The following is a 25,712-nucleotide window of genomic DNA, read 5'->3' as shown; positions in this document are numbered from 1 at the left end:
CAGTAAGGATGTTAATTTGTATGAGGCAACCATTCTTTAATGACAATAGCACATACGTGCCATCATATCATTGCTAGCGCAATAGGAATGGACCAAAGTACACACAGATAAATGATAAACACGTAATCCTGACAAACTATTACCAAGTTGGAGAATGGAATGTAGCAAGTACAAAATGCAAGAGTACAGTTAGGGTGTTAAGTCATAAAATGCAACATAAAAAAATAAAAAATATGCAAGATCAGGGGTAAAGGATCACCAAAGAGTGGTAAACAAGTGCATGCCACTGCTCATTGTGCCGTTATGTAAGCTTTTGGCAATACAAGACCACAGTAAGACTAGCCATACACCCATAGATTTCTAGAGAAATCTAATAGATTTTTTGATGAACACCACACATGGTGGAATACCTGTTGACAGCTAATGTATTCAGGCAGCCACAGCATGCATGGCTACTTAAATGCCTCAAACAGTGACTGTAGCTGATGGGCTGCAGTCACTGTTCAGGAATTTTTCAGTCGCAGTTTGTTGAGCCAGAGGGTGCCAACTAAGCCAACGTTGTCCAATTCAAGGATTGGGTGGCCAGCTTTATTGTATTTATTCATTTAAGCAGGGAGCGGTCAATGGCATATATCAATTTGGAAAATATATTAGAGATCTCATATATGTAGCACTACCCCTGGAGGAGCTGCTGGTTTAGATTTTGGGTTTTGCACGTTACCTCTAAGTTCGTTGTCCAGGGGAGAAAGTCTGTGGAAATTGCAATGTCCACACAAGATGTAAAACCTTCAATGGTTTTATTTTTGCTGCATAAAACTTGTGAAGTTCTATACTCACTACTGTGAGTATAGAGAGAAGGGGGAAGGTTCAGGTATGCGGTACAGAATGCACAAAAAGTATTCAAAGTTCTAATGTTCGCCACTCACTCCTGAGTTATTTATTGCTCACCCGGATAGACCCTTCTCACATGGCCTAGCAGCCAGAATGATACACGAACAGTATAGAAACAGTCTCTGCCACAGACCGTCTGAGAACAAAAAATGGATAACCAGGAATCCTCTGCCACAGGATTTAAGTCCTGAACTTCCTGTCTTACGGCAAAAGAGCCTTTAAGCCGATCCGGCGGACCGTAAGACAAATTGCATATTGGATCCCTTTAGTTAATGAGGTCACCAGGCCTATCCTGAGACATCAGCTTGCCTTGCTTGGTCTCCTCCAGGGCAGGTTCTTCCCTGGTTCTTTGTTAAGAAGCTTCCCCCACTTGGATGGTCAGCTTGGGATTCCTTCTAGAGCCATAGGCCCCAGCCAGCATAGCTGGGCCTACACGGTAGGAGCACAGCCTCGGACGGACCAACGTGGTCCCGGGGCTGGAATCACACAAACGCACCTCGCTCCAGGAGGGCCACGAGGCGAAGGACCCCGAAAAACGGCGTCTGCCCTCAAGTATCCCCTCCCAGCATGCACAGTGGGGCACCACTCCCACTGGGCTGCTGCCGAGAAGGGTCACTTAACACAACATGGTGTACCCGAGTTCCAACATGGGACTGAGGTGGTAACACCACCTACAGGCAACAGGGGAAAACTTCTACCGAGCACAACCACAGCTAGAACAGAGGCTAATTTACATAGAATTAGTAAAGTCTGAGCCCAACTATTGGCTCAGACACCCCCTAAATTTACAGTAGCGCCCCAATAATTGGGAGCAGGGCTCTACATATATACACACACACACACACGTGTCACAAAAAAGTAACAGTATATATTTTATGCATATCACAGGTCCCCCCCGAACCAGATTTTAGGAAAATGTCTTGTTGGAAGGGACTCAAAAGTTTTAGAGTGAGTAAACAAGTATAGCATGTACTACTGCTGTGTCACCAAAAAGACTACCGTCTGTTTGGTATTATTATTTAAAACACGGGCAAACAGATTCTCTAGTTTCCAGCAGGGCTTCAACCTCTAGAATTTCTTACCAGGCACCCCCTCCAGCTTTTCAGGTACAAGGTCACTTTCAGAACTGCAGAAATAGCCTGGGAATGGGTCACTCCAGTTAAAGCACAGCCAGGTGCTCAAGAAGACTCGAGAAGAAAAATAATAGAACTTGCGCACAGATAATTTCATCTAAAAACTGTTTATAGTTTCTTTAAAACTATAAAAAGTCACCACTAGCATCCAAATTAATTACAGATGGTAATATAACTGAGTGTTATCACTTACCATCCATTCCGTAAGCCTTGTTACTGAGCTGCACAAATTGGTCATATTTGTTTCGTAGAGGAATTCCAGCTGAGTTATGCCAGCCTTCCCAGGCATACAGTAGCTTCTTGTAGCTGCGTGAAGTTGCCATGATCTCAGTAAGTTCTAAAAAAACAAAGTAAAAATCATCAGAAATGAGATTATACACACACACACACACACACACACACACACACAATTGTACTCCATGAGGTTTGTTTTTTCACCATGTTCTAGCTATAATTTGCTGGGCCGTAAAATCTGTATTTCTACTTGCAGATTTAGGCCTCGTACACACGATTGGTTAACCAGAGGACAACGGTCTGATGGATCATTTTCATTGGTCCAAATTGATCGTGTGTGGGCCCCATAGGTTATTTAAACCATAGGTTAAAAAGCCAACTTGCTTTAAATTTAACCTATGGATTCCTAACCGATGGGAAAAAAAAACGATCGTTAGTAGGCACAACCATCGGTCAAAAATCCACGCATGCTCAGAATCAAGTCGACGCATGCTTGGAAGCATTGAACTTCATTTTTTCAGCACGTCGTCGTGTTTTACGTCACCGCGTTCTGACACGATCGTTTTTTTAACCGATGGTGTGTAGGCGTGACGGACCATCAGTCAGCTTCATCGGTTAACCTATGACAATGGTCCTTCAGACCGTTCTGATCGGATGGACTGATCGTGTGTACGAGGCTTTAGAGCTATGTGAAGCTGCAGGACTGCTGCACTTTCAATTTGCCTTTAAAAAAAAAAAAAAAACAGACGTTAACATTTTTACAAGACACCACCACCAGAAAGCCCTGTAAACACCCCCCCCCCCCCTTTCCAAATAAAAAAACCTTCTGCGTAATAAGTAATAAAGTCATTATAGGTTCATAGGTGAAGTGCAAAAAGGACTCTGGAGCTTAATTATTTTTCAGAAGTAAAAGTCAGTGTCAGCTTCTGTGTTTCCCTCGTGAAAGGTTTCCTCTAAAAGCAGGCATTTCACTTTAAATGGACCAAATTCCCCATACTCTGCGATCCCTCAGTATCACTTGAGCTGTCAAACAATGCATACCTGGTTCCAGTGACCAGCAGTTTGTGGTTTGGCTGGGAGGGCACACTTTGGCTGTTGAATAGATTCTGTCCATGTCGCTGAGAATTGTATTGTACTGTGGGGAAAATTGTTTTAAAATGTTACGATCAAACTAATACATTAAGAAAAAACAAAGCAAAAAAGGTTTACATTTCCATACCACAATCAAAAGAAACGAACAGTCTAATGGAGAAGCGAGTAATGGTTGACGATTCCTGTGTTTTGTAGAGTACAGTGGAATGGAGGTTGAAAGGTCAACTCCACATAAAACAAACTGGTATGGGCACAGAGGGTTATTATGGTGGTCAATCCCCCACCCTCTATTTTGTTCCACATTCTGTTCATCAAATGCATGCAAGTGCAGCTCTCGGGCATCTGGGCTCTCGGGATTATTCTGTTACAAAGAAATCATCAAGGGTTTAAACCTCCATAGGTCCTCTTTGATCAGGGTGTTTGTTTAGGGTATGAAGAGTTTTTCCAGCATACTTTGGAAGACCGGCATTGTGTTTCCCCTTGATGACATCTGTGACAGTTGGAAATTAAAAAAATAAAATAAAAAAATGGGGGGCTGGGGGTTTATAATAAACCAATCTCATAACTACAGTTTAGAAAACATAGAGGTCTTGATTTTTATTTTTTGACTCATGTAATTATCTGGTTATCTTTTTAGGGGGGTCCAGGTGATAGAACCCTCACCCCTGCATTGGTAAGCTATTTATCCCTGGCCTGGATGCCCACACAGGCTCTGAAGTATCCCAAAACATGACAGTAGGTGGACCTGTTGCTCTTTAGGGAAGGCAGAGTTTGCTTTCAGAGTTTATGTACAAAGCATTTTGTGAAAGGCACCACCCTTAAGAGAGCCACAAAAGTCACAACTGCTGGAGTCGCCAGACAGGGCAACAATGGATCCCATTAAGAAGCTCAGAAGTGTTGCATCACTAGATGATAAAAGTCAAAAACAGGAAAAAAGTTTCCAAGTGGCTGGTCTTAAAACACTGTGTTGGAATAGGTTGTAGAACAACTAACCAAGCACGAGGTATAGTTCTCATGGTGGTCAGTCCGATATGTACCAATGATGTGCACAGCAGGTATACAGTACATCCAGAAAGTATTCACATCGCTTCACTTTTTGTTATATTACAGCCTTATTCCAAAATGAATTAAATTTATTATTATTATCCTCAAAATTCTACAATGCCCCATAATGACAATGTGAAAGAAGTTGGTTTGAAATCTTTGCACCAATTACAGCCTCAAATCTTTTTGAGTAGGATGCTACAAGCCTGGCACACCTTATTTTGGGCAGTTTTTCTCCTTCTTTGCAGGACCTCTCAAGCGCCATCAGGTTTGATGGGGAACATCGGTACACAGACATTTTCAGATCTCTCCAGAGATGTTCAATTGGGTTCAAGTCTGGGCCACTCAAGGACATTCACAGAGTTCTCCCATAGCCCCTCCTTTATTATCTTGGCTGTGTGCTTAGGGTCGTTGCCCTGTTGGAAGATGAACCTTCGCCCTAGTCTGAGGTCCAGAGCGCTATGTAGCAGGTTTTAATGAAGGATATCTCTGTACATTGCTGCATTGATCTTTCCCTCAATCCTGACTAGTCTCCCATTTACTCCTGCTGAAAAACATCTCCATAGCATGATGCTGCCACCACCATGCTTCACTATAGGGATGGTATTGGCCAGGTGATGAGTGATGGCTGGTTTCCTCCAGACATGGACACTTGCCATTCAGGCCAAAAAATATTCAATCTTTGTTTCATCAGACTGGAGAATTCGGTTTCTCCTGGTCCAAGAGACCTTCAGGTGCCTTTTGGAAAACTCCAGGTGGGCTGTCATGTGCCTTCTACTGAGGAGTGGCTTCTGTTTGGTCACTCTACCATACAGGCTTGATTGGTGGAGTGCTGCAAAGATGGTTGTTGTGCTGGAAGGTTCTCCCCTCTACACAGGAGAAACGCTGGAGCCCTGTCAGAGTGACTATCAGGTTCTTGGTCAACTCCCTAAGGCTCTTCTCTCTGATCACTCAGTTTGGCCGGATGGCTCACTCTAGGAAAAAGTCCTGGTGGTTCCAAACTGCTTCCATTTACGGGTGGAGGCCACTGTGCTCATTGGGACTGTCAATGCTGCAGACATTTCTGTTCTGTACCCTTCCCCAGATCTGTGCCTCCATACAATCCTGTCCAATTCCTTGGACATCATAGCTTGGTTTGTGCTCCGACATGCGCCGTTAACTGTGGGACCTTATATAGACAGATGTGTGTGTGCGCGTGCGCCTTTTCAAATCACGTCCAATCATCTGAATTTACCACAGGTGGACTCCAATTAAAGTTGTAGAAACACCTCAAGGATAATCAGTGGAAACCGGATGTACTTGAGCTCAATTTTGAGTGTCACGACAAAGGCTGTGAATACTTATACATGTGATCTTTTTAGTTTTATTTATAATAAATTTGCAAAGGATTTCAAACAAACTTCTTTCACATTGTCAATACGGGGTATCGTTTGTAGAATTTTGAGGAAAATTATGAATTTAATTAATTTTGGAAAAAGGCTGCAACATAAGATGAGGAAAAAGTGAAGCGCTGTGAATACTTTCTGTAGCTGCAGGAGATCTGTTTTTACAGTGCAGTTTTACCTATTGATTCTTAAGGAAGGCAACATTTTCCATAAGTGCTTATGTCCAAAAATATGTGGTAAGAAAAACGGTCATCCTGTACCCTTGTCTCATTGCCTATAGAGCTGCCATTAATAAATAACTTTTAAAGTAGAACACCAACTCTGTTAATATGTTTTCTGTCTCTGCAATAAAATGCATGTTGATTAATGGGATTGGGGAGAAGTTAATGGTTAGCAAAAGGAGCCATAGATATGAACTCTAGTAGAGTTTTATATGGATCTGCCATTAGAGAGTCACAGTCTCCTAAAAACGTATTACTATCCACTGTAGTGTCATAGAAACTTTAAGTCAAATTAAGCTTTTAGTTCTAGTTTGTTTCCTTTAGAAAGCAGCCACATTCTAGGTAAAGTAGCTTGTCCCTGCCAGCATTCTTCATTGAAGGACCTTCAGCTCTCTTTATGGAAGCAGTGGGCCAGATTCAGGTACAATTACGTTGCTCCCCCACGGCGTAACGTTTCTGATTTACGTTACACCGCCGCAGGTTTACAGCGCAATTGCCTGATTCACAAAGCTCTTACCTGTAAACTTGCGGCGGTGTAACGTAAATCGGCTCGGCGCAAGCCCGCCTAATTCAAATGGGGCGGGCACCATTTAAATTAGGCGCGTTCCCGCGCCGAACGTTCTGCGCATGCTCCGTGTTAAAATTTCCAGACGTGCTTTGCGCGAAATTACGGCGCCCCGATGTTTTTTTTTAACGGCGACGTGCGTTACAGTGTTTCGTATTCCCGGACGTCTTACGCAAAAAAAAAAAAAAAAAAATCGAAATTCGACGCGGGAACGACGGCCATACTTTAACATGGCTGATCTAAAGATAAGCCATGTTAAAGCAGGTGTAACTTTGCGACGGGAAAAACCGACTAGCGACGACGTACGAAATTGCGACGAACGCGCGGATCTTTGTGGATCGCCGTAACTAGTCATTTGCATATTCTACGCCGACCACAATGGAATCGCCACCTAGCGGCCGGCCTAGAATTGCATCCTCAGATCCGACGGTGTAAGTCAATTACACCTGTCGGATCTTAGGGCTATCTATGCGCAACTGATTCTATGAATCAGCCGCATAGTTAGGACGGGCGGATCACAGAGATACGACGGCGTATCAGGAGATACGCCGTCATATCTCTTCTGTGAATCTGGCCCAGTATATTCTCTGTAGAGGTCCAACATGCCCCTTGTTGAAGGAATGCTGCAGCTATCCAAATCAGCAAATCTTATACTTGCTGCTGGTTGGAGAGCTCTAGCTATTACTCCACAGGTGGGCATGTTGGACCTCTGTAGAGAGATAGGGTTCTTCACTGCAGTATGCTGGCAGATGAAAGGGTTTTCTACTCAGTATGTGGCAACTCTCTAAAATAAACTGTTATGCCGCGTACACACGACCGTTTTTCATGACGAGAAAAATGCAATTTTTTTAATTGGTCATTAAAAACGATTGTGTGTAGGCTCCAGAGCAAAAATGGGCATTAAAAATTTAGAATATGCTCTATTTTTTCCCTCTATGTTTTTCACGTCGTCGTTTTTCACGTTGTGAAAAATGGTCGTGTGTAGGCTTTAACGATGGGGAAAAAAACGTGCATGCTCAGAAGTTGTGAGAAGGGAAATTTGCATAATCAAGCCCAAAAGGTGGCGCCATTCGAATGGAACTTCCCTTTTTTAGTGCTGTCGTATGTCACCGTGCTTTGCTTGAGCAATTTTTTTTCACGATCATGTGTATGCAAGGCAGGCTTGACAAGAATCACGTTTAGAAAAACATTGTGTGTACGCGGCATAAGACGTTGTACACCTTTTGTTTGGATATTCCTGAAATGTAATTTCAAACAGAAAGCTCAGTTGGCCTTAAAGCAACATCTGGGAAATGACCTAGCAAAATATGCGAAACTACCGTACATATTTGTTGCTAAAAGGAGTTCTGACATAAGCCATGAATAAATTTGATACTTTTACGGTTTCCCCTTGTTTTAAGACCACTTTTTACAGAAACTGCTTTGGTGTCATCGGTCTCATTAGAAAAATATGGCAGAACAATGTAAGAGGAAGAGGGAGGAGGATAGGTTTATACTAGGTGACATGGAAAGATAAGGACAATCAGCTAAAATGACTAAGTAAACTATTTAAACTATTAAAACATTATACTCCTACTTTGTGAGGTATGTTACAAATGCAATTGCTTTACATTTTTTGTTTTAATTTATTGAAAAAAGGGAAGAAGAAACTACCACCACCATTTTTACCAATTCATCTTCTGCTCGTGAGATTTTGTAATATTGCTAGGTATGGAACAATGCAACTTTAGCTGCATATGAAGCATCCTGAAGGGATAATGGATACTAGCCAAACTTGGACACTAGAATACACTATTCTCTATCTTTTCAAATTTGTAGCCTTTCAAAATATAGGAACACTGGCAGAATGAATATAAGGCAGTGAAAGAACATAATACTCCATGACACAATGAGGCATATTTAATGGGAAATCTGGAACTAAAAAAAAAAAAAAAAAAAACTGTTCCTCATAGCAGCCAGGTATCCTTATTTGAATCTGATTGCTCTGGGCAACTTAGATACTTTTACATTGAACCTTAAGAGATCTATGGGAGACAAAGAAAATCCTTGGCAAAGCACATGGATTATACATGAATTCCTATTCATTTTTGGGAAATTAAATTTCTGCATTCAGCATACGTTTCCTCATTTATACACCAACAATTACTTGACAGGCTATGTGAACCTAGTTTTGGATCGGGGGTCTTTTTCAGGGAATTCAAGGCAAACCATGTTCAGTACTTTATGATTCACAAATGGTTTTGCTCTTTTATAGGTTTTAAAATTAATTTTCTAGCTAGCACTAAAATATGTTTCTTCTTCTCTATCAGGTGGGAGCCATCCCTATTATATAGTGTGGCAGTCAGGTGGGAGCCTTCCCTATTATAATGTGGCAGTCAGGTGGGAGCCTTCCCTATTCTAATGTGGCAGTCAGGTGGGAGCCTTCCCTATTCTAATGTGGCAGTCAGGTGGGAGCCTTCCCTATTGTAATGTGGCAGTCAGGTGGGAGCCTTCCCCATTATAATGTGGCAGTCAGGTGGGAGCCTTCCCTATTCTAATGTGGCAGTCAGGTGGGAGCCTTCCCTATTCTAATGTGGGAGTCTTCCCTATTCTAATGTGGGAGTCAGGTGGGAGCCTTCCCTATTCTAATGTGGGAGTCAGGTGGGAGCCTTCCCTATTCTAATGTGGGAGCCTTCCCTATTCTAATGTGGGAGCCTTCCCTATTCTAATGTGGCAATCTGAACCAGAACAATAATGCCATAAATTACAATTGCTCACAACAGACTTCAGTTCAAGTCAGATCAATGTGAAATGATCTCCGGCTGCTACAGGTTACAGCACAGAAAGTTGAATTTATTAGAGTGTGTTCACTTTGAAGAGTGAAGGTTCAGCTTAGCAAAAAAAAAAAAAGATGAAGTTGTGTTCAATTCAATCTTTCAGTCATGTGCACATAAAAAAACATCTTATTTCTTATTTTTTTATTTTATTTCTTCACTTGTATATTAATGGGCATTCAAAATGAACACAGCTTCAACCCATTCACCAAGTTAAGTAAATATATATTTTGTAAAGTGAACGTTTACTTTGTAAGGTAAAGAACCGCTACGCCTTTAGTAAATCAGCCATATTGCCCTATGGCAAGTTGGCTATACGTAGCAAGCACAGAATGTGTGTGTATTCAGCTTTTCTTGCGTGCCGGCTGGCTGCAATCTTTTCCTTTCTTTCAAGGCTCCAGTGTGCAGTTGCCGGGTGTTTGAACTCATTAAATGCTTGAATCGCTTTCCATCTGAAGAGCTCCCACAATCCCTGACATTTCTCTACATCCGTCGTTGGCTCCTTATGGCCTGTCCAAGGTCAGTACAGGCAACAATCCCCACAACAGGGATACAGGAGTAGAGGAAGAAGAGGGAGGAGGGCTGTGTGAGTGGACTAAAGAAAGAAGAGCACACAATGTACTGCCATATGACTTATTTATATCACAAGCATACAATGAACACTACATCATGAAGAGCCCACTTATTGGCTTATGTACTGATTTATTTTCCAGGAATTATGTGCATTTTTATTAAATTACTAGGTCATTGATTCTACTGTATATTAAAAGTAGGTGACTGCATAATATGTGTAACAGAACAAAGTCTGTGTACCATTTTATAAAGTCTAATGGACACCTTTTGTGTTTGTTATGGTTAAATACCATTCTACCATTGTGACAGTTGCTTAATATTTTTAATATCCTAGCTAAATACACGTAAAAAAAATAAAAAATAAAATTGATTTACACAACTACCAGATATCACATTACGTTTTCTCTACTATAAGATTTAGGCAACACAGCTAGCTCACCCACTGTTTAAAGTGTTGCTAAACCCACAACAGTAAAAATCAGTATATGAAGTAAAGCCAGAGCCGTCTTTAAGGCAGGGCAAAAGGGGAAGCTGCCCTGGGCCCCAAAACAGCTGCCTCATTCCTTTGAAGTTTTAGTTCTGTGCCCTGATATCTCAGTGGGAGATGTTACTAATGCTGCCCAGCTCTGCCCTATTGGCATGTACAGATGACTCACCTGCAGACCCTGTATTTACATGTAAATAACCTGCATTGATATGTAAATAGCAGTGGCATTAATAAGTAAAATCATATGTATATTATGCCCCTCTGAGGTCATATTCCCCATCACTTCTGCTGAATGCTGCCCACTGGGGAGAAAAAAGGGGAATGCTGGAATGTTGTGCCTACAATGGTGATCATTAAGCCCAACATCAGTCTGCTTTGCAAAAGGTAAACAAATTGGAAGTGGAACCATTTTTCAAAATAACATGGTGCCACAGCACCGTGAATTTTGGTGCATGTAAATATGCTCATCAACAGATGTGTGAGGGCTTCATTAACAAATAATGTCACCAATAAAGCTGTATATCTGCTAAAGGGACGCATGTTTCTGTGGTATCAGGAAAGCAATTTTGCATGGTAGTCAGTGTAAATCTTCTCATTCCATTACATGCCCAGTGTGAAGGTCCCCTTACATTGGTGGTCAGTGTAAATCCCCATGACATTAGTGGTCAGTATAAATCCCAATTACATCAGTGGGGTAACTTGCATTTATATTGGAAAAAATGGGTAAAACAATCCAAAAACTTGCTATTTTTCAGAGAATATGAATGATAAAAAAAAAAAAAACTTTTTCACTCATGGTTAGTGTTTTGCTGAAGCCATTTATTATCAACTGTGTTTACTCTTTTTAAAATCATAATAAAAAAACATAAAACTACCCAAAATGACCCTGATCAAAAAGGTTACATACCTTAGTTCCTAATACTACGTATTGCCCACTTTAACATCAATGACAGCTTGAAGTCTTTCGTGGATGAGGCCCTTTATCTTCCAAGATGGTAAAGCTGCCCATTCCTCTTGGCAAAAAGCCTCCAGTTCCTGTCTTGATAACCTGCACGTTCTGAGATCTCCCCAGATTGGCTCAATGATATTGAGGTCAGGAGACTGAGATGGCCACTCCAGAACTTTTCACTTTATTCTGCTGTGGCTTATGACAGGTCGACTTGGCCTTGCGTTTTGGATCATTGTCATGTTGGAAGCCATGTGCAGCTTCCTGGCTGATGAATACAAATGTTCCTTCAGTATTTTTTGATAACATATTGCATTCATCTTGCCATAAATTTTGACCAAATTTCATGTGCCTTTGTAGCTCATGCATATCCAAAACATCAGTGATCCACCTCTGTGTTTCACAGTAGGAATGGTGTATCTTTCATTGTAGGCCTTGTTGACTCTTCTCCAAAATGTAGCGTTAATGGTTGTGACCAAAAAGCTACATTTTTATCTCATCGCTCCAAATGACCTTGTGCCAGAAGATTTGAGGCTTGTCTGTGTTTGGTGTATTGTAAGAGGAATACTTTGTGGCATTTGCGTAGTAATGGCTTTTTTCTGGTGACTCGAACCATGCAGCCCATCTTTCTTCAAGTGCCTCCTTAGTGTGCATCTTGAAACAGCCACACCAAATGTTTTCAGAGAGTCCTGTATTTCACCTAAATGTTATTTGTGGGTTTTTCCTTGCATTCCGAACAATTTTCCTGGCAGTTGTGGCTGAAATTTTAGTTGGTCTACCTGACCATGGTTTGGGTTAATTTTCCACTTATTGATTAGAGTTTGAACACTGCTGATTGGCATTCTCAATTCCTTGGATATCTTTTTAATCCTTTGCCTGTTTTATACAGTTCAATTACCTTTTCCCACAGATACTTTGACAAATCTTTAGCTTTCCCCATGACTCAGAAACATCAGTTCAGCACTGGATGAAAGATGCAAGGGTCTGTCAGGAGTCCAGAAACTCCTTGACCTTTTATACACACACACACACACACACACACACACATTACAAGAAAACAGATCACAAGCGAGGATGGTTACTTTTGATAGCCATTCAAACCCCTTTGTGTCAACTTGTGTGCATGCTATCAGGCCAAAATCAACAGGGTATGTAAACTTTTAATCAAGGTCATTTGGGTAGTTTGTTTTCATTATGATTTAAAAAGTTGATTGATAATAAATGGCTCTAGTCAAACACGAACCATGAGTGAAGGGTATGTAAACTTACGAGCACAACTGTGATTTAGGATGCAATAGGGCAATACTTACAATGTTAGTACATCTTAATTGTTTGCCAAGACACCTGCACTGCATTGTGGGATGCAATGTCTCCTAAAAACCCAGGACTTGCTTTACAATGTTTTTGGGCCTCCTTGACTAAAGTAGAGGCATTTTGAAGAATGTAACCACGGCAGAGCACCACTGGTCACTTGCCATCAGAAAAAATTGAGTCAAAACCCAACTCAGAATTTGGACCTTCGGAGCTTTTTATGATCAACTGTGACTTGCTGTGTCAGTAATATCCACTTCCTGAATTTCTGGTTTCTGATACCATATATGTTTAAAAAAATAAAACAGGAATTTAATATATGCAGTGTCTTTGCACTAATATTATATATGGATGCATATTTAAAAAAAAAAAAAAAAATCACCCCAAGATAATTTTAATTTACAAGGGTGTAAAAGATGCAACCAGAAACTAGTACAGGGAGGTTACTTGGATGTCCTTCACAAAAGGAGGAGATAAAACACTCACCTCTAGACGATCTGATGGATTCAGATTAGAAGCACCCAAGGTCCAGATAGAATCAATGATTTTCTTGAGCTGTGTATCATTGAAGGTTTTATAGGTCTCATTGAAAAGGTCCTTGGCTTTTTGTCCCCATACCTCATTGAACGCCTGCTCTTCTAGGGAGGCCTGTATCTTTAAAGAGTCAAAAGAACAAGGAAAAAGCATTAATGAGGTGTAACATGCAGACAAACGAAGTGAAAACTTGTACATGTTCTGACAATATCACAAGTTATTAGCCTTCAAGACTTCACTATCGGCAGGAGACATATTAGCTTAATTTGCAAGTATTCTTTGATATCTACAGTATTATTGCAGGCTTTTACCTGGTTACTCAACCAAAATATTGCAAATTCAGTAGGATATTAACAAAATACATTTTCCACCACTTCCGACTGTGCAGACCCGTGACAACACACCCAGCGTCATGGCCTGTTGTCAGTTAATTATCTTATACGTCAAATCGAAATAAATTATACTCACCAATTAGCTCTTCAATATATTTATTAACCACTTCCTTACTGGGCACTTAAACCCCCCTCCTGCCCAGACCAATTTTCAGTGCCGACGCACTTTGAATGACAATTGCGCGGTCATTCAACACTGTACCCAAATTAAATTTTTATAATTTTTTTCACACAAATAGTGCTTTCTTTTGGTGGTACTTAATCACAGCTGGGGTTTTTATTTTTTGCTAAACAAAAAAACATGGAAAATTTTGAAAAAAAAAAAATCTTGTTTCATAGTTTGTTATAAAATTTTGCAAACAGGTAATTTTTCTCCTTCATTGATGTGCCCTGATAAGGCGGCACTGGTGGGCACTAATAGGCTGCACTGATGGGCAGCATTGGTGACACTGATGGGTGGCACTGTGGGCACTGGTAGGCAGCACTGTTATGCACTGGCAGGTGGCACAGATGAGCAGGAGGCAGCTCTCCATCGGGACTGATGTCCCTCTGACAGCTGCCAGCGATTGGCTATTTTCTTTTCCTCCTCACGCTATCATTGGCTGACATCTGATCACGTGTTCGGGATCGATCCCTTACTCCAATCTGTGATCAGGCGAGTCTCATTGACTCGCTGATCACAGGGCGTGCGCAGGCCGCTCGAGAACGGGAGGACATCCATGGACGCCCTCCCGGCAAATTAGGTCCATTTTGTAGCCGTCTTTCGGCTATAGCACGAATCTGAAGTAGTTAAAAAACAAACCTGATGCAATTCAGAGGTGCGTTATAATAGAGCAGCCAACATTAGTGCGAATATTCTTACACTAGATAGCAGGACACACAAGCCATGCTAGTAGGTAAACTGGTATTCATACAAATTAGTCCTAGAGTTTGACGTGATGGAGACTTTAGATTGTAAGCTTCCCAGGGGCAGTAGCCAATGTGAATGGTTCAGAGATTCTGAGAGGCAAGACTATTGGGTAAAGTGCTGACTTTGTTTGATGCCAATGGCACATACTTCAGAGGACTTTTCATATGTGAAACATCTAGCCTTACCCAATTTACCTGTTAGGTGAGGCGCCGATTCACAAACGTACGTGCGCCCGGCGGAATTTTTTACGTCGTTTGCGTAAGGCTTTTTCCGGCGCAACGTTGCTCCTTGCTATACGAGGAGCAACCAATGTTAAGTATGGACGTCGTTCTTGCGTCGAATTTAGAAATGTTTACGTCGTTTGCGCAAGTCGTTCGCGAATAGGGCTGGATGTAATTTACGTTCACGTCGAAAGCAATGACGATTTGCAGGGGAATTTCGAGCATGCGCACTGGGTTTCTTTCACGAACGGCGCATGCGCCGTTCGTAAAAAACTTAAGATACGCGGGGTCAACAATAATTTAAATAAAACACGCCCACATCATCCCCATTTGAATTAGATACGTTACGCCCACACTAAATTACGCAGGGCTATCTGAATCTAGCCCCTAAACTTAATTATAGCTCTCATCCAGTACCCTAGACAGCGGAAAGATAGAGGTAATGTGCCGCCCAAATCAAACCAGCAGCTCCTTCGGGGGTAGTGCTACAAATATGTAACCCTTTTTATGGTTTAATTTATGAGTTTAGAGTCTTTAACCACTTGCCGACGGCGCACCGTCGAAATACGTCCACAAGGTGGCTCTGCTGGGCGAGAGCACGTAATATGACGTCCTCTCTCCCAGCCGCCACTAGGGGCGCGCGCTCGCCCCCGACTCCCGCTCGTTACATACAGAGCGGGGACCGGGAGCTGTGTGTGTAAACACACAGCTCCCGGTCCTATCAGCAGGGGAAATGCTGATCTTCGGTTCATACAATGTATGAACCGAGGATCAGTGTTTCCCCTAGTGAGGCCACCCCCCCCCCCCCCACAGTAAGAACACACCCAGGCATACTTAACCCCTTCCCCGCCCCCTAGTGTTAACCCCCTTCACTGCCAGTGGCATTTTTATAGTAATCCAATGCATTTTTATAGCACTGTTTGCTATAAAAATGCCAATGGTCCCAAAAATGTGTCAAAAGTGTCCGAAGTGTCCGCCATAATGTCGCAGTACCGAAAAAAAAAAAAAAAAAAAAAAACGCTGATCACCGCCATTACTAGTAAAAAAAATATAATAAAAATGACAAAACTACCCCCTATTTTGTAAACGCTATAACTTTTGCGCAAACCAATCAATAAACGCTTATTGCGATTTTTTTTTACGAAAAATATGTAGAAGAAAACGTATCGGCCTAAACTGAGGAAAAAAAAATGTTTTTTTATATATTTTTGGGGGATATTTATTATAGCAAAATATAAAAAATATTCATTTTTTTCAAAATTGTCGCTCTATTTTTGTTTATAGCGCAAAAACTAAAAACCGCAGAGGTGATCAAATACCACCAAAAGAAATCTCTATTTGTGGGAAAAAAAGGACGCCAATTTTGTTTGGGAGCCACGTCGCACGACCGCGCAATTGTCTGTTAAAGCGACAGAGTCCCGAATCGCAAAAAGTACTCTGGTCTTTGGGCAGCAATATGGTCCGGGGGGCAAGTGGTTAATTTAGGAGGTCAATTTTTTTTACGGTGTATTAAGCGAAAAATCACTGTTGAAGGCATACAAACTGCGTTTAATGAAACTATTCTTGGTTTGGGGTTTTAAAAAGGAACCCACTAAGATTGTGTACCATTGTGTCAATGGAGAACATTCCAGATAACTGCATGTTTGGTGCACTTAATCACAATAAGAGCTGATTGATTCTTCTAATCTCTCTTGGGTTTACAGCTTATTTAACAGGAAGAGTAGTGAAAGGTTTGTAGGAGGAAAGCGCCCTTATTTTGCCCTTATTTCCTGCTGCACAGTGTGATTCTGGGAAGGAGAATTATGGCCACGGGAGAAGACATCAAAGATGGTAATTTGCACAGACATTTGAAAACACTTGCGGCGAATAGTACTATGTTTTTTTTCTGACACTGACACAAAGCTGGTGTTTAACCTGGAGGGCACGGAAGCGATTTGTGGTACTACAGCCACTTTCATAGTTAAAAATATATAGTTTTCAGATATGATGAATTTTACAAAAAAGTTAAAAATAGATTTTTTTTATGAAATTACTATTTTCAGTGATAAAATTGTATATAGTGCGCTTTCACACTGCATTTGTAAAACGTGCTTACACTTTCTAATAAGGAAATTCAAGAAGAAAAAAAAAAAAAGAAGAAGGATGGCCTGCCGGGATTTTACATTTCATAACAAGATACATAACCCTCTTTTTTTTTTATAATATATCTCTATCCACACACACACACATATATATATATATGTATTATATAAAAATCTTATATTATATATAAAAAAAAATATATATTATTCGATTTTTTTTATATGATGGTTGTGTTTGTTATAAAATGTAAATACCAGCAGACCTCCCTTTCTCCTTTTATTTTTGAATTTGCTTTGTCCCGGTATAGATACGGTCACTCACCGCTGTCTATACAGCCCCACTGCCTACTTGTCTGTGCCAGATTTCTACCAAGGGAGGCACAGCACTACTGGGCTTTCTACCAAGGGAGGCACAGCACCGATTGTCTTCTTTTAACTGAAAATCAAAACAGGTCTGAAGGTGACCATACCCAATACATCTTGAATTATAAGGTCCAGGTCTACTTATAAGTATCCTCATCTGGAAAACTGGTCTTTAAAGAGGACCCTTGAAGTTGGAGGATAAAGGCAAGGTCCTTACCAATGATTAGGAGTATAGGTAAGAAGCATGGGGAGAAAATAATAAATAAAGAATAGAGATGAAGGTAAGGGAAAGACACACGTCAAGTGCCCCCACGTCAGTTGCCACCCTCCTGCCCTTGAAAGCTAGGGCAGGTAAACAGATTACTGCATTCTAAAAGCAGCATTAACCGCAAAAATGTATTATACTGCAGCTTACCGATCATTAGATGGGGTGGCTACGTCCGTTGTCTTTTTTTGGCTTTTTTCCCCCCTCAGTTTTCATATGGTAATCTGGCCAGTGACACACCTCCGGTATTAGTGAGATTCAACTCTGGAGAAACAAGCATTGGAGGCACAGCAGGTAGCAGCATTGTCAGTCTGGGAGGGGGGGGGGGGTAGTGTTAAAGGCTTGGAAAATTTTCAGAAGTTTGCACGTACCCATTTTGTTAATAAATTCATAGATTGTGCATTTCTGCAATTTACATTTGACCTCATGGTACAGTACACACTGCCTCTTTGAAAATGGGAATTGTATTTTTTTGGAAGCTCAGTTCCATGCAAATTGCTTTCCTTTTTGTTATGAATAAAGCAGAGAAGGCTTGGAAAAATGTCAGAAGTTTATTTCCATCTGTGCCCCTACTGGGGACATTTTACATGACTTCCTGTCAAGATAGGAAATTAAAATTCTTCATTTAGCCAATACAATTCTGGCGATTTCAGTAGTGATACCAAGCTTAGGGTTGCCACCTGTCTGGGGTAAAACCCAGATGGTCCAAGTTTTTAATCATGTGTCCGGGTTTCAGTCCATCGCTCGGACCAGGGCCTGAGAGAAGGGCGAGGGGGCAATATGTGTGCCGCATTACTATTATCTTTGGAGTGCCCAAAATGTGTCTCAGGTCTGTTACAATCCTGTAGTGTATACAGTAAAACCTTGGTTTGAGAGTAACTTGGTTTGAGAGCGTTTTGCAAGACAAGCTAAATGTTTTACCAAGTAGCGTTAGGTCTACTGATTATAAAAGTGAAGAGAGGCACCTCTAAGTGTAGCAATATGGTTACATTTAATGAAGCTACAACATTTAGCAACTTATTGATACACTTAGAGGTGCCTCGCCTCTTTTATTCTTTTTGTGGATGGACATTTTATGGTTACACAACAATCACATTGCTATAATCTTTTTATATAGACTATAAACTGAAGGACTTATGAATAAATGGTTGTGGAATGAATCATTTGAGTTTCCATTATTTCTTGTGGGGAAATTTGCTTTGATATACAAGTAATTTGGATTACAAGCAGGTTTCTGGATCAAATTATGTTCGCAATCCAAGGTTTTCCAAGGTTTTACTGCATTCAAAATTAGCTGTGCCCTCCTAAAGTGTTTGGCTTGAAGAAAAAGTGGCAACCCTAACCAAGCTACCTAAAAATCACCCTTATCACTAGGCCAGGGCTCGACAAACCCCAGGCGCCAGGTCGCATTGGCGACTAGAATTAGCGACCTGGCTCCTGGGCTGTACTGCGGGAGGCGTCTTGTCCCTGTACAACCCCCCCTCCCCCATTGTGTGGGTGTGCAGACTAAGATGTCACACCGGCTGGAAATTGAGGCCGCGGCTTTGCGGCCTTGTGGAGTAGGGTTGCCACCTGTATGGTACAGTCACAGAAATCTGTTCAGGGGGTGGAGCCAGTGCCGATCTAGGAAGGGCTTCTTTCAGCTGCACTGCACAGCGCTCGTCTTTACTCTCCTCTCCCCCCAGCTGCCACAATGATTGCAGTGCACACTCCAGCCTCGCGCCCACAGCATCTCACGAAGTCCGCGCCGGCAGCCTGACTCGCTTAAAGTACAGACAGTACTTCTCCTCTGTGGGTAATAGAAGAAGTGCTGTGCACTGAACAGAGAGGAGGGGAAAGGTCTGGAAGAGAGATGGTCGCTCTGCACTGGGGGGGGGGGGGGCGGAATAGAAATTTGGTGAGATAAAGCTGTCCTGAACCCCCACACTCTACATAAGCAATCCTGACCTGAACATAAGCAATCCTGACCTGAACCCCGCACTCCAAATGTTACACAATCCTCAACCCCTCTGTACGTAGTGCAGCGCCAAAGTGCACTCCACAACACTGTACTCTGTTCGCAGCGCATTTCTCAAACTCTGCAGTCCGTCGGCAACATTGGCCGGCTCAAAAACACTGGCCGCCATTCAGCCTGTGTGTATGGCAGCAGGTCCAAAAGAAGCCGGCTGTTCGGCTGGCTTCTGTCAGACGAGCATGCTGGAAAATTAGCAGCCGAAAGACTGGCTCCTAACTTTTTTAGCTGGCTCCTAGATTCCAAGCAAATTTGTCAAGACCTGCACTAGGCTTCACTCAAAACCCTGCTAGGTTCCCATTATACAAATGAGTTTGGTGTGACCATCCAACCTTTGCTTAGACAATCTAAACACACACACACACACACCTTTCATTATTCCGTTCCCCTGGCTCAACCTTTACCCAGGCAAAAGAGCGGTTAGAGAGTTTGTTAAGCAGTTTGATTAATCCTCTACTAGCTGCACTGTCTACGGACATCTGTAATCCGGCCCCAAAGACAAAGTCACTCTACATCACGGTCCTATCACTACTCCAACAGCACCGCTCCTTCTCCCATCCAATTAGTATTTAATCGCCATTGCGTTCTGCTGATTACAGCTTGTTAGCTCACTACTCAGGGAAATCAGCTTGTTTTCATTTTTCCAGGGTTGTTTATTTTTGTTGTTTGTCCCACTTCTTCTACAGCTGGATATACTGTATGCATTTAAAGCCTAATTGCTTTCTTTATCGGTTTTAACATCTGTCTTGACAGACAGTTGGGAATGCAGATCAGAGGCGTACAGCAACAGTCATAACAGCTTATAATCATGCTCCATACTACTACTGCTGCCTAACCATGGATTCATTCTTGACAAGGGTAAGAAAAAAACAAATCTGAAAGACAACTGTTCACACGACTTTTATTGTTGTACACTAAAAACGTACAAGCTTAATTATGTGCAGCCTTTCACGAATCATCAATCTCACTCATTATAACCTGTCTGGTTATATTGTTAAGTTGACAAATCTAAAAAGGGGCTTTAAAGAACATTCATTTTTTTTTTAAATGTCAGGAGTCCAAGCTCATCAAAAAGGGCAAATTCAAAAAAAAGGAGCTACAGTGGGCAACTATTCTTGTCGGTTAAGAATAAAGAACACTACTAGCGGTCACATTTGAGTCCGATTTAGCCTACAATGGCTGCTCACACAGACTATTGGGTGGATTCAGAAAGCCCGCCCTAACTTTGCGGCGGCGTAGTGTATCGTGTTTACACTACGCCGCCGTAAGTTAGCGAGGCAAGTACATGATTCACAAAGTACTTGCCTGCTAAGTTACGGCGGCGTAGCGTAAATGCGGCAAGCGCGCCTAATTCATAGGCTGAGGGGGCGTGTTTTATGTTAATTTGGGTTGACTTGACATGATTGACGTTTTTTTGGAACGGCGCATGCGCCGTCCGTGTACATATCCGCTAAGTACGCCGCACGGTCCTATTGGTTTCGACGTGGACGTAAATGACGTAAATCCCTATTCACGGACGATTTACGCAAACAACGTAAAATTTTCAAATTTCGACGCGGGAACGACGGCCATACTTAACATTACTATTCCAGCTATTTGATGGAATAACTTTAGGCCTGATAATGCGTTACGTAAACGGTGTATCTGTACTGCGTCGGCCGGGCGTACGTTCGTGAATAGGCGTATCTAGTGATTTACATATTCTACACCGACCGCAATGGAAGCGCCACCTAGCAGTCAGCCTAAAAATTACACTTTAGGATACGACGGTGTAAGACACTTACACCGCTCGTATCTGAGCCTAATTTAAGCGTATCTGGTTTCCAGAATATGCTTAAATTAGCGCCGGCGCACATTCAGACTTAGGCTGGCGTATCTACTGATACGCCAGCCTAAGTCTTTCTGAATCTAGCTAAAAATGTATAAACTTCTGCGCACACACACTGACATTTACGAGCCCTTTTGCGAATATAAAAATGTTGCTAGGACCTGGGCCGGACTTACCATTGGGCTTGACTGGGCCCCGCCCAATAGGGGGCCCCACCCATTCACGTTAAATTTCTTTCAATTATATGCCAGTTATTTAATTTTTCACTTAAAGTATGTTGATTGGTCTAGCATTTTTACCTGTTCTAGGGACATTGATCATTTTTGTCCTCCGTCCAAGTAGACAAACCGTCTTTCTTTTATTAATACCCTTGGAAGCTATTTGTGCAATATTATGCCTGGTGTCTGTCCTTTTGCTGGATGTGGCATGTTACTTTGGCTCCAATTGCTGGATTTGCCCTTTGAATACATTGCATTCTGACTTGTGTCAGTGTTTTTTTGTGCCCATGCTCAGTATACATCATCATGTCCCAATGTTTACTATTGATGACTACGCGATGACGTCATTACGCCCGGTCATTAGGGCCCGAAAGTGACTCAAGCCCAGGGGCCCCCACTACCCTAAGGCTGCATTCACACCTGAGCGTCGGTCGTTCGTTTTTTCTGGCGTTTTTTCCCGTTGCGCGTATTCATGCTTATTTGCGCGTTTGCATACAGCGTCGTCCGACGTTTTTGTACTTCGACATTTTTTATTTTAGCCAATAGGAAAAAAATTATCTTTTCATCACTTGTTGCTATGTTGGTAGATTTTTTAAGGCTGCATTCACACCTAGGCGTTTTGTCGCCTGAGGCGCGACGCTACAATACGCTGGAGGGGAAAACTAACATTATGCTCTATGGAGATGGTTCACATCTGCACGCCGAATGCCTAAAGCTCAAACAAGACCCTTTTTTTGTCGCGCGTATTGGGCGGTTTGGGCGTATTTGAGTGTTTCCATTTCCCAAAGACAGTAATGGAAACGCTCGATTCAAGCGACTTGCGCGACAACGAGCGTTTGCTACGAGCGTTTTGTCGCTTTAATCAATAGAACTTTTCACCCAGGCAGAAGATTAAACAAATCTACCAACATAGCAACACGTGATGAAAAGATGATAATTTTTCCTATTGGCTAAAATAAAAAACGCCGAACGACGCTGTATGCAAACGGGCAAATAAGCATGAATACGCGCGACAAAACGCCAGAAAAAAAACGCCCAAAAAAAACGACCGACGCTCAGGTGTGAATGCAGCCTAATCTTCTGCCTGGGTGAAAAGTTCTATTGATTAAAGCGACGAAACGCCCGTAGCAAACGCTCGTTGTCGCGCTAGTCGCTTGAATCGAGCGTTTCCATTACTTTCTATGGGAAATGGAAACGCTCAAAAACGACCAAACCGCCCGATACGCGCGACAAAAAAGGGTCCGGAACTTGTTTGAGCTTCAGTCGTTCGGCGTCAGGCGTATTGGCGTGGAGATGTGAACCATCTCCATAGGGAATAATGTATTTTTTCCCCTCTAGCGTATTTGAGCGTCGCGCTTCAGGCGACAAAACGCTCAGGTGTGAATGCAGCCCAAGTCCTGCTCTGGCTAGGACGATTGACATTTCTCTGCACCGACACAAACAATGTACATAGTAAAAGGCCCACTGACTTATAAATTCATTTTAAATTCACCACTGAGCACATTCTGAAATGTGGTCTCAATTCTGTTAGCTGCATACTCTGCTCAGTGTACCAAGTATGCAGCCTAGAGTTAAAGGGGAGTTCCACCCACAATTTCACTTTTTAAATATAAATACCCCTGTAATACACAAGCTTAATGTAGTCTAGTAAAGTTAGGGCCAGATTCTCATACATTCGCGCTGCTCCTGGGCAGCGTAATATATGAGATCTACGTTACACCGCCGCAGGTCTACAGGTTTATATCCTGATTCTCAGAACACTTACCTGTAAACTTGCGGCGGTGTAGCGTTAGATTGCTCGTCGCAAGCCCGCCCAATTCAAATGGGGCGGGCACCATTTAAATTAGGCGCGCTCCCGCGCCGAGCGTACTGCGCATGCTCCGTCGGGTAAATTACCCGACGTGCATTGCGCTAAATGACGTCGCCCCGACGTCATTTGCCTAGATGTATACGTAAATGGCGTCCAGCGCCATTCACGGACATCTTACGCAAACGCCGTAATTTTTATTGAATTCGACGCGGGAACGACGGCCATCGTTAACATTGGTTGCGCCTGCTAATTAGCAGGGGCAACCTTACGCGTCGGGTACGCTACGCAAACGACGTTAATTCGCTGCGTCGACCTCGCGTATGTTCGGGAATCGCCGTACTTACCTCATTTGCATAGACGACGGGGAAAAGCGACGATGCGACACCTAGCGGCGGGAAAAAAAATACATTTAAGATCTGACAGCGTAACAGCCTTACGCATGTCAGATCTAATGGGTACCTATGCGCAACTGATTCTGAGAATCAGTCGCATAGATACCCGGGGCCAGATGAGGTGTTACGACGGCGCTAATGGTGTTGCGCCGTCGTAACGCCTTTGAGAATCTGGCCCTTAGTCTGTAAACTAAGGTCCGTTTTGTTAGGTTGTTAGAGCATTTAGTTAGTTTATAATCTAGAAATAGACCGTGGCCATCTTAAGTGTGGGCATTATGAAGCCAGACTGTATGACTTCCTGGATTTCAGCCTTGCAGATCTCACACATGCTCAGTGCTACACAAGCGATGTAATAGGTTTCAGTCAGGTTTCCATAGCAACGGGAGTGTCAGAGGAAGTTGCCGCCCCTTCTCTATGCAAATAGGCCATTTGCAAGGACTACTGGGATACATGATGCCTATCCCAGAAACCCTTGCGAATAGCCTTGTGACTTAATAGCCTAGGCTAATAAGGAGGAGGAATTAATGAAGAACTACAAAATAAAAGGTATTTACAAGCAACAAAATAAATAAAAATTGTCCATTCTGAACACTATGAGATTAGGGCATGCAGCACAGACAAACATAAAAAATGGGTGGAACTCCACTTTAAATAAACGTGAGGGCTTGCCCTAAACTGCCCCTCCATCTGCGTTGCAGTATTCATCTTATAGCAACTTCAAATAAAGGATCAAAGAGCCAATAACCTATGAAGAAGTAATTAGCATAGCCACAGGGGCCACGCAGGACGAAAACCTATGATGTATCCTGTGACCTGCACTGTTTTTTTTCTTCTTGCTTTTGGGATTCAGACTTTCACTCCATGCTACCCTGTGCAGTCTTTGCTAGTGGCTGGAGATGGCCATTACAGCCCAGGATTTAACATTCATATGAAGAGGTAAAACGTAAAAGACAAATTCCACCCATAAGAATAATTCCTGGCCCCATCCAATTGCTGCTTACACGGCGATGCTGGCATGAGCAGGCCTATGCATGCAATGACCAAGGATGTGTGAAGACATATCAGCATATCTTAGCATGAAGGCGGTTAGACAGGCAGAAAATAGTGTGAATGTGGGCAGTGAACTTTAGCTAAAGAAAGGGGGGGGGGGGGAGGGGGGAATAAATAGTTCCAGTTACCAATTATATACAGTAAGTAAGGGCAGCCCAATGACAAAGATGCAAATACATTTGCAGCCCATCCTTGAACTTGACTTAGACAGAGGGGTTGATTTATTAAAACTGGAGTGTGCAAATTCTGTTGCAGCTCTGCATAAAAACCAATCAGCTTCCAGGTTTTGTTAAAGCTTAACTGAACAAGCTTAAAGGGGTTGTAAAGGTACAATTTTTTTTCCTAAATAGCTTCCGTTACCTTAGTGAAGTCCTCCTTCACTTACCTCATCCTTCCATTTTTCTTTTAAATGTCTTTATTTCTTCTGAGAAATCCTCACTTCCTGTTCTTCTGTCTAACTCCACACAGTGCAAGGCTTTCTCCCTGGTGTGGAGTGTCGTGCTCGCCCCCTCCCTTGGACTACAGGAGAGTCAGGACGCTCTCTACGTTGCAGATAGAGAAAGTAGCAGTGTGTTAGGGGTCGTCCTGACTCTCCTGTAGTCCAAGGGAGGGGGCAATCATGACACTCCACACCAGGGAGAAAGCTTTGCATTACTGTGTGGAGTTATAGACAGAAGAACAGAAAGTGAGGATTTCTCAGAAGAAATAAGGACATTTCAAAGCAAAATCGAAGGATGGGGTAAGTGAAGGACTGCACTAAGGTAAAGGAAGCTTTTTAGAAAAAAAATAAAAAAATTGTACCTTTACAACCCCTTTAAGTTAGAAGCCGATGGGACTACCATGCACAGCTGCACCAACTTTTGAACTCTCCAGCTTTAATAAAATCAACCCCACTACATACAAAAGCCAAATGATTGGGATGTTCCGATGCTTCATTAACCT

The 25,712-nt window shown here is 42.3% G+C and overlaps 1 protein-coding gene across 2 annotated transcripts in view; it reads right to left on the bottom strand.

Annotated features, from left to right (window-relative positions):
- Positions 1-25,712, bottom strand: part of ACE (angiotensin I converting enzyme) — a 79,354-nt gene that overhangs the window by 33,999 nt on the left and 19,643 nt on the right. For both annotated transcript variants that reach the window (XM_040330973.1, XM_040330974.1), the window contains exons 3-5: positions 13,182-13,349; positions 3,300-3,393; positions 2,218-2,361 (exon numbers count right to left, since the gene is read on the bottom strand). In XM_040330973.1, the coding sequence (XP_040186907.1) occupies positions 2,218-2,361; positions 3,300-3,393; positions 13,182-13,349 (406 nt within the window). The remainder of the gene's footprint in view (positions 1-2,217; positions 2,362-3,299; positions 3,394-13,181; positions 13,350-25,712) is intronic.

Source organism: Rana temporaria, chromosome 12 (genome assembly GCF_905171775.1).
Source record: "Rana temporaria chromosome 12, aRanTem1.1, whole genome shotgun sequence".
NCBI lineage: Eukaryota > Metazoa > Chordata > Amphibia > Anura > Ranidae > Rana > Rana temporaria.
This window is presented reverse-complemented; position numbering and strand designations above follow the sequence as displayed.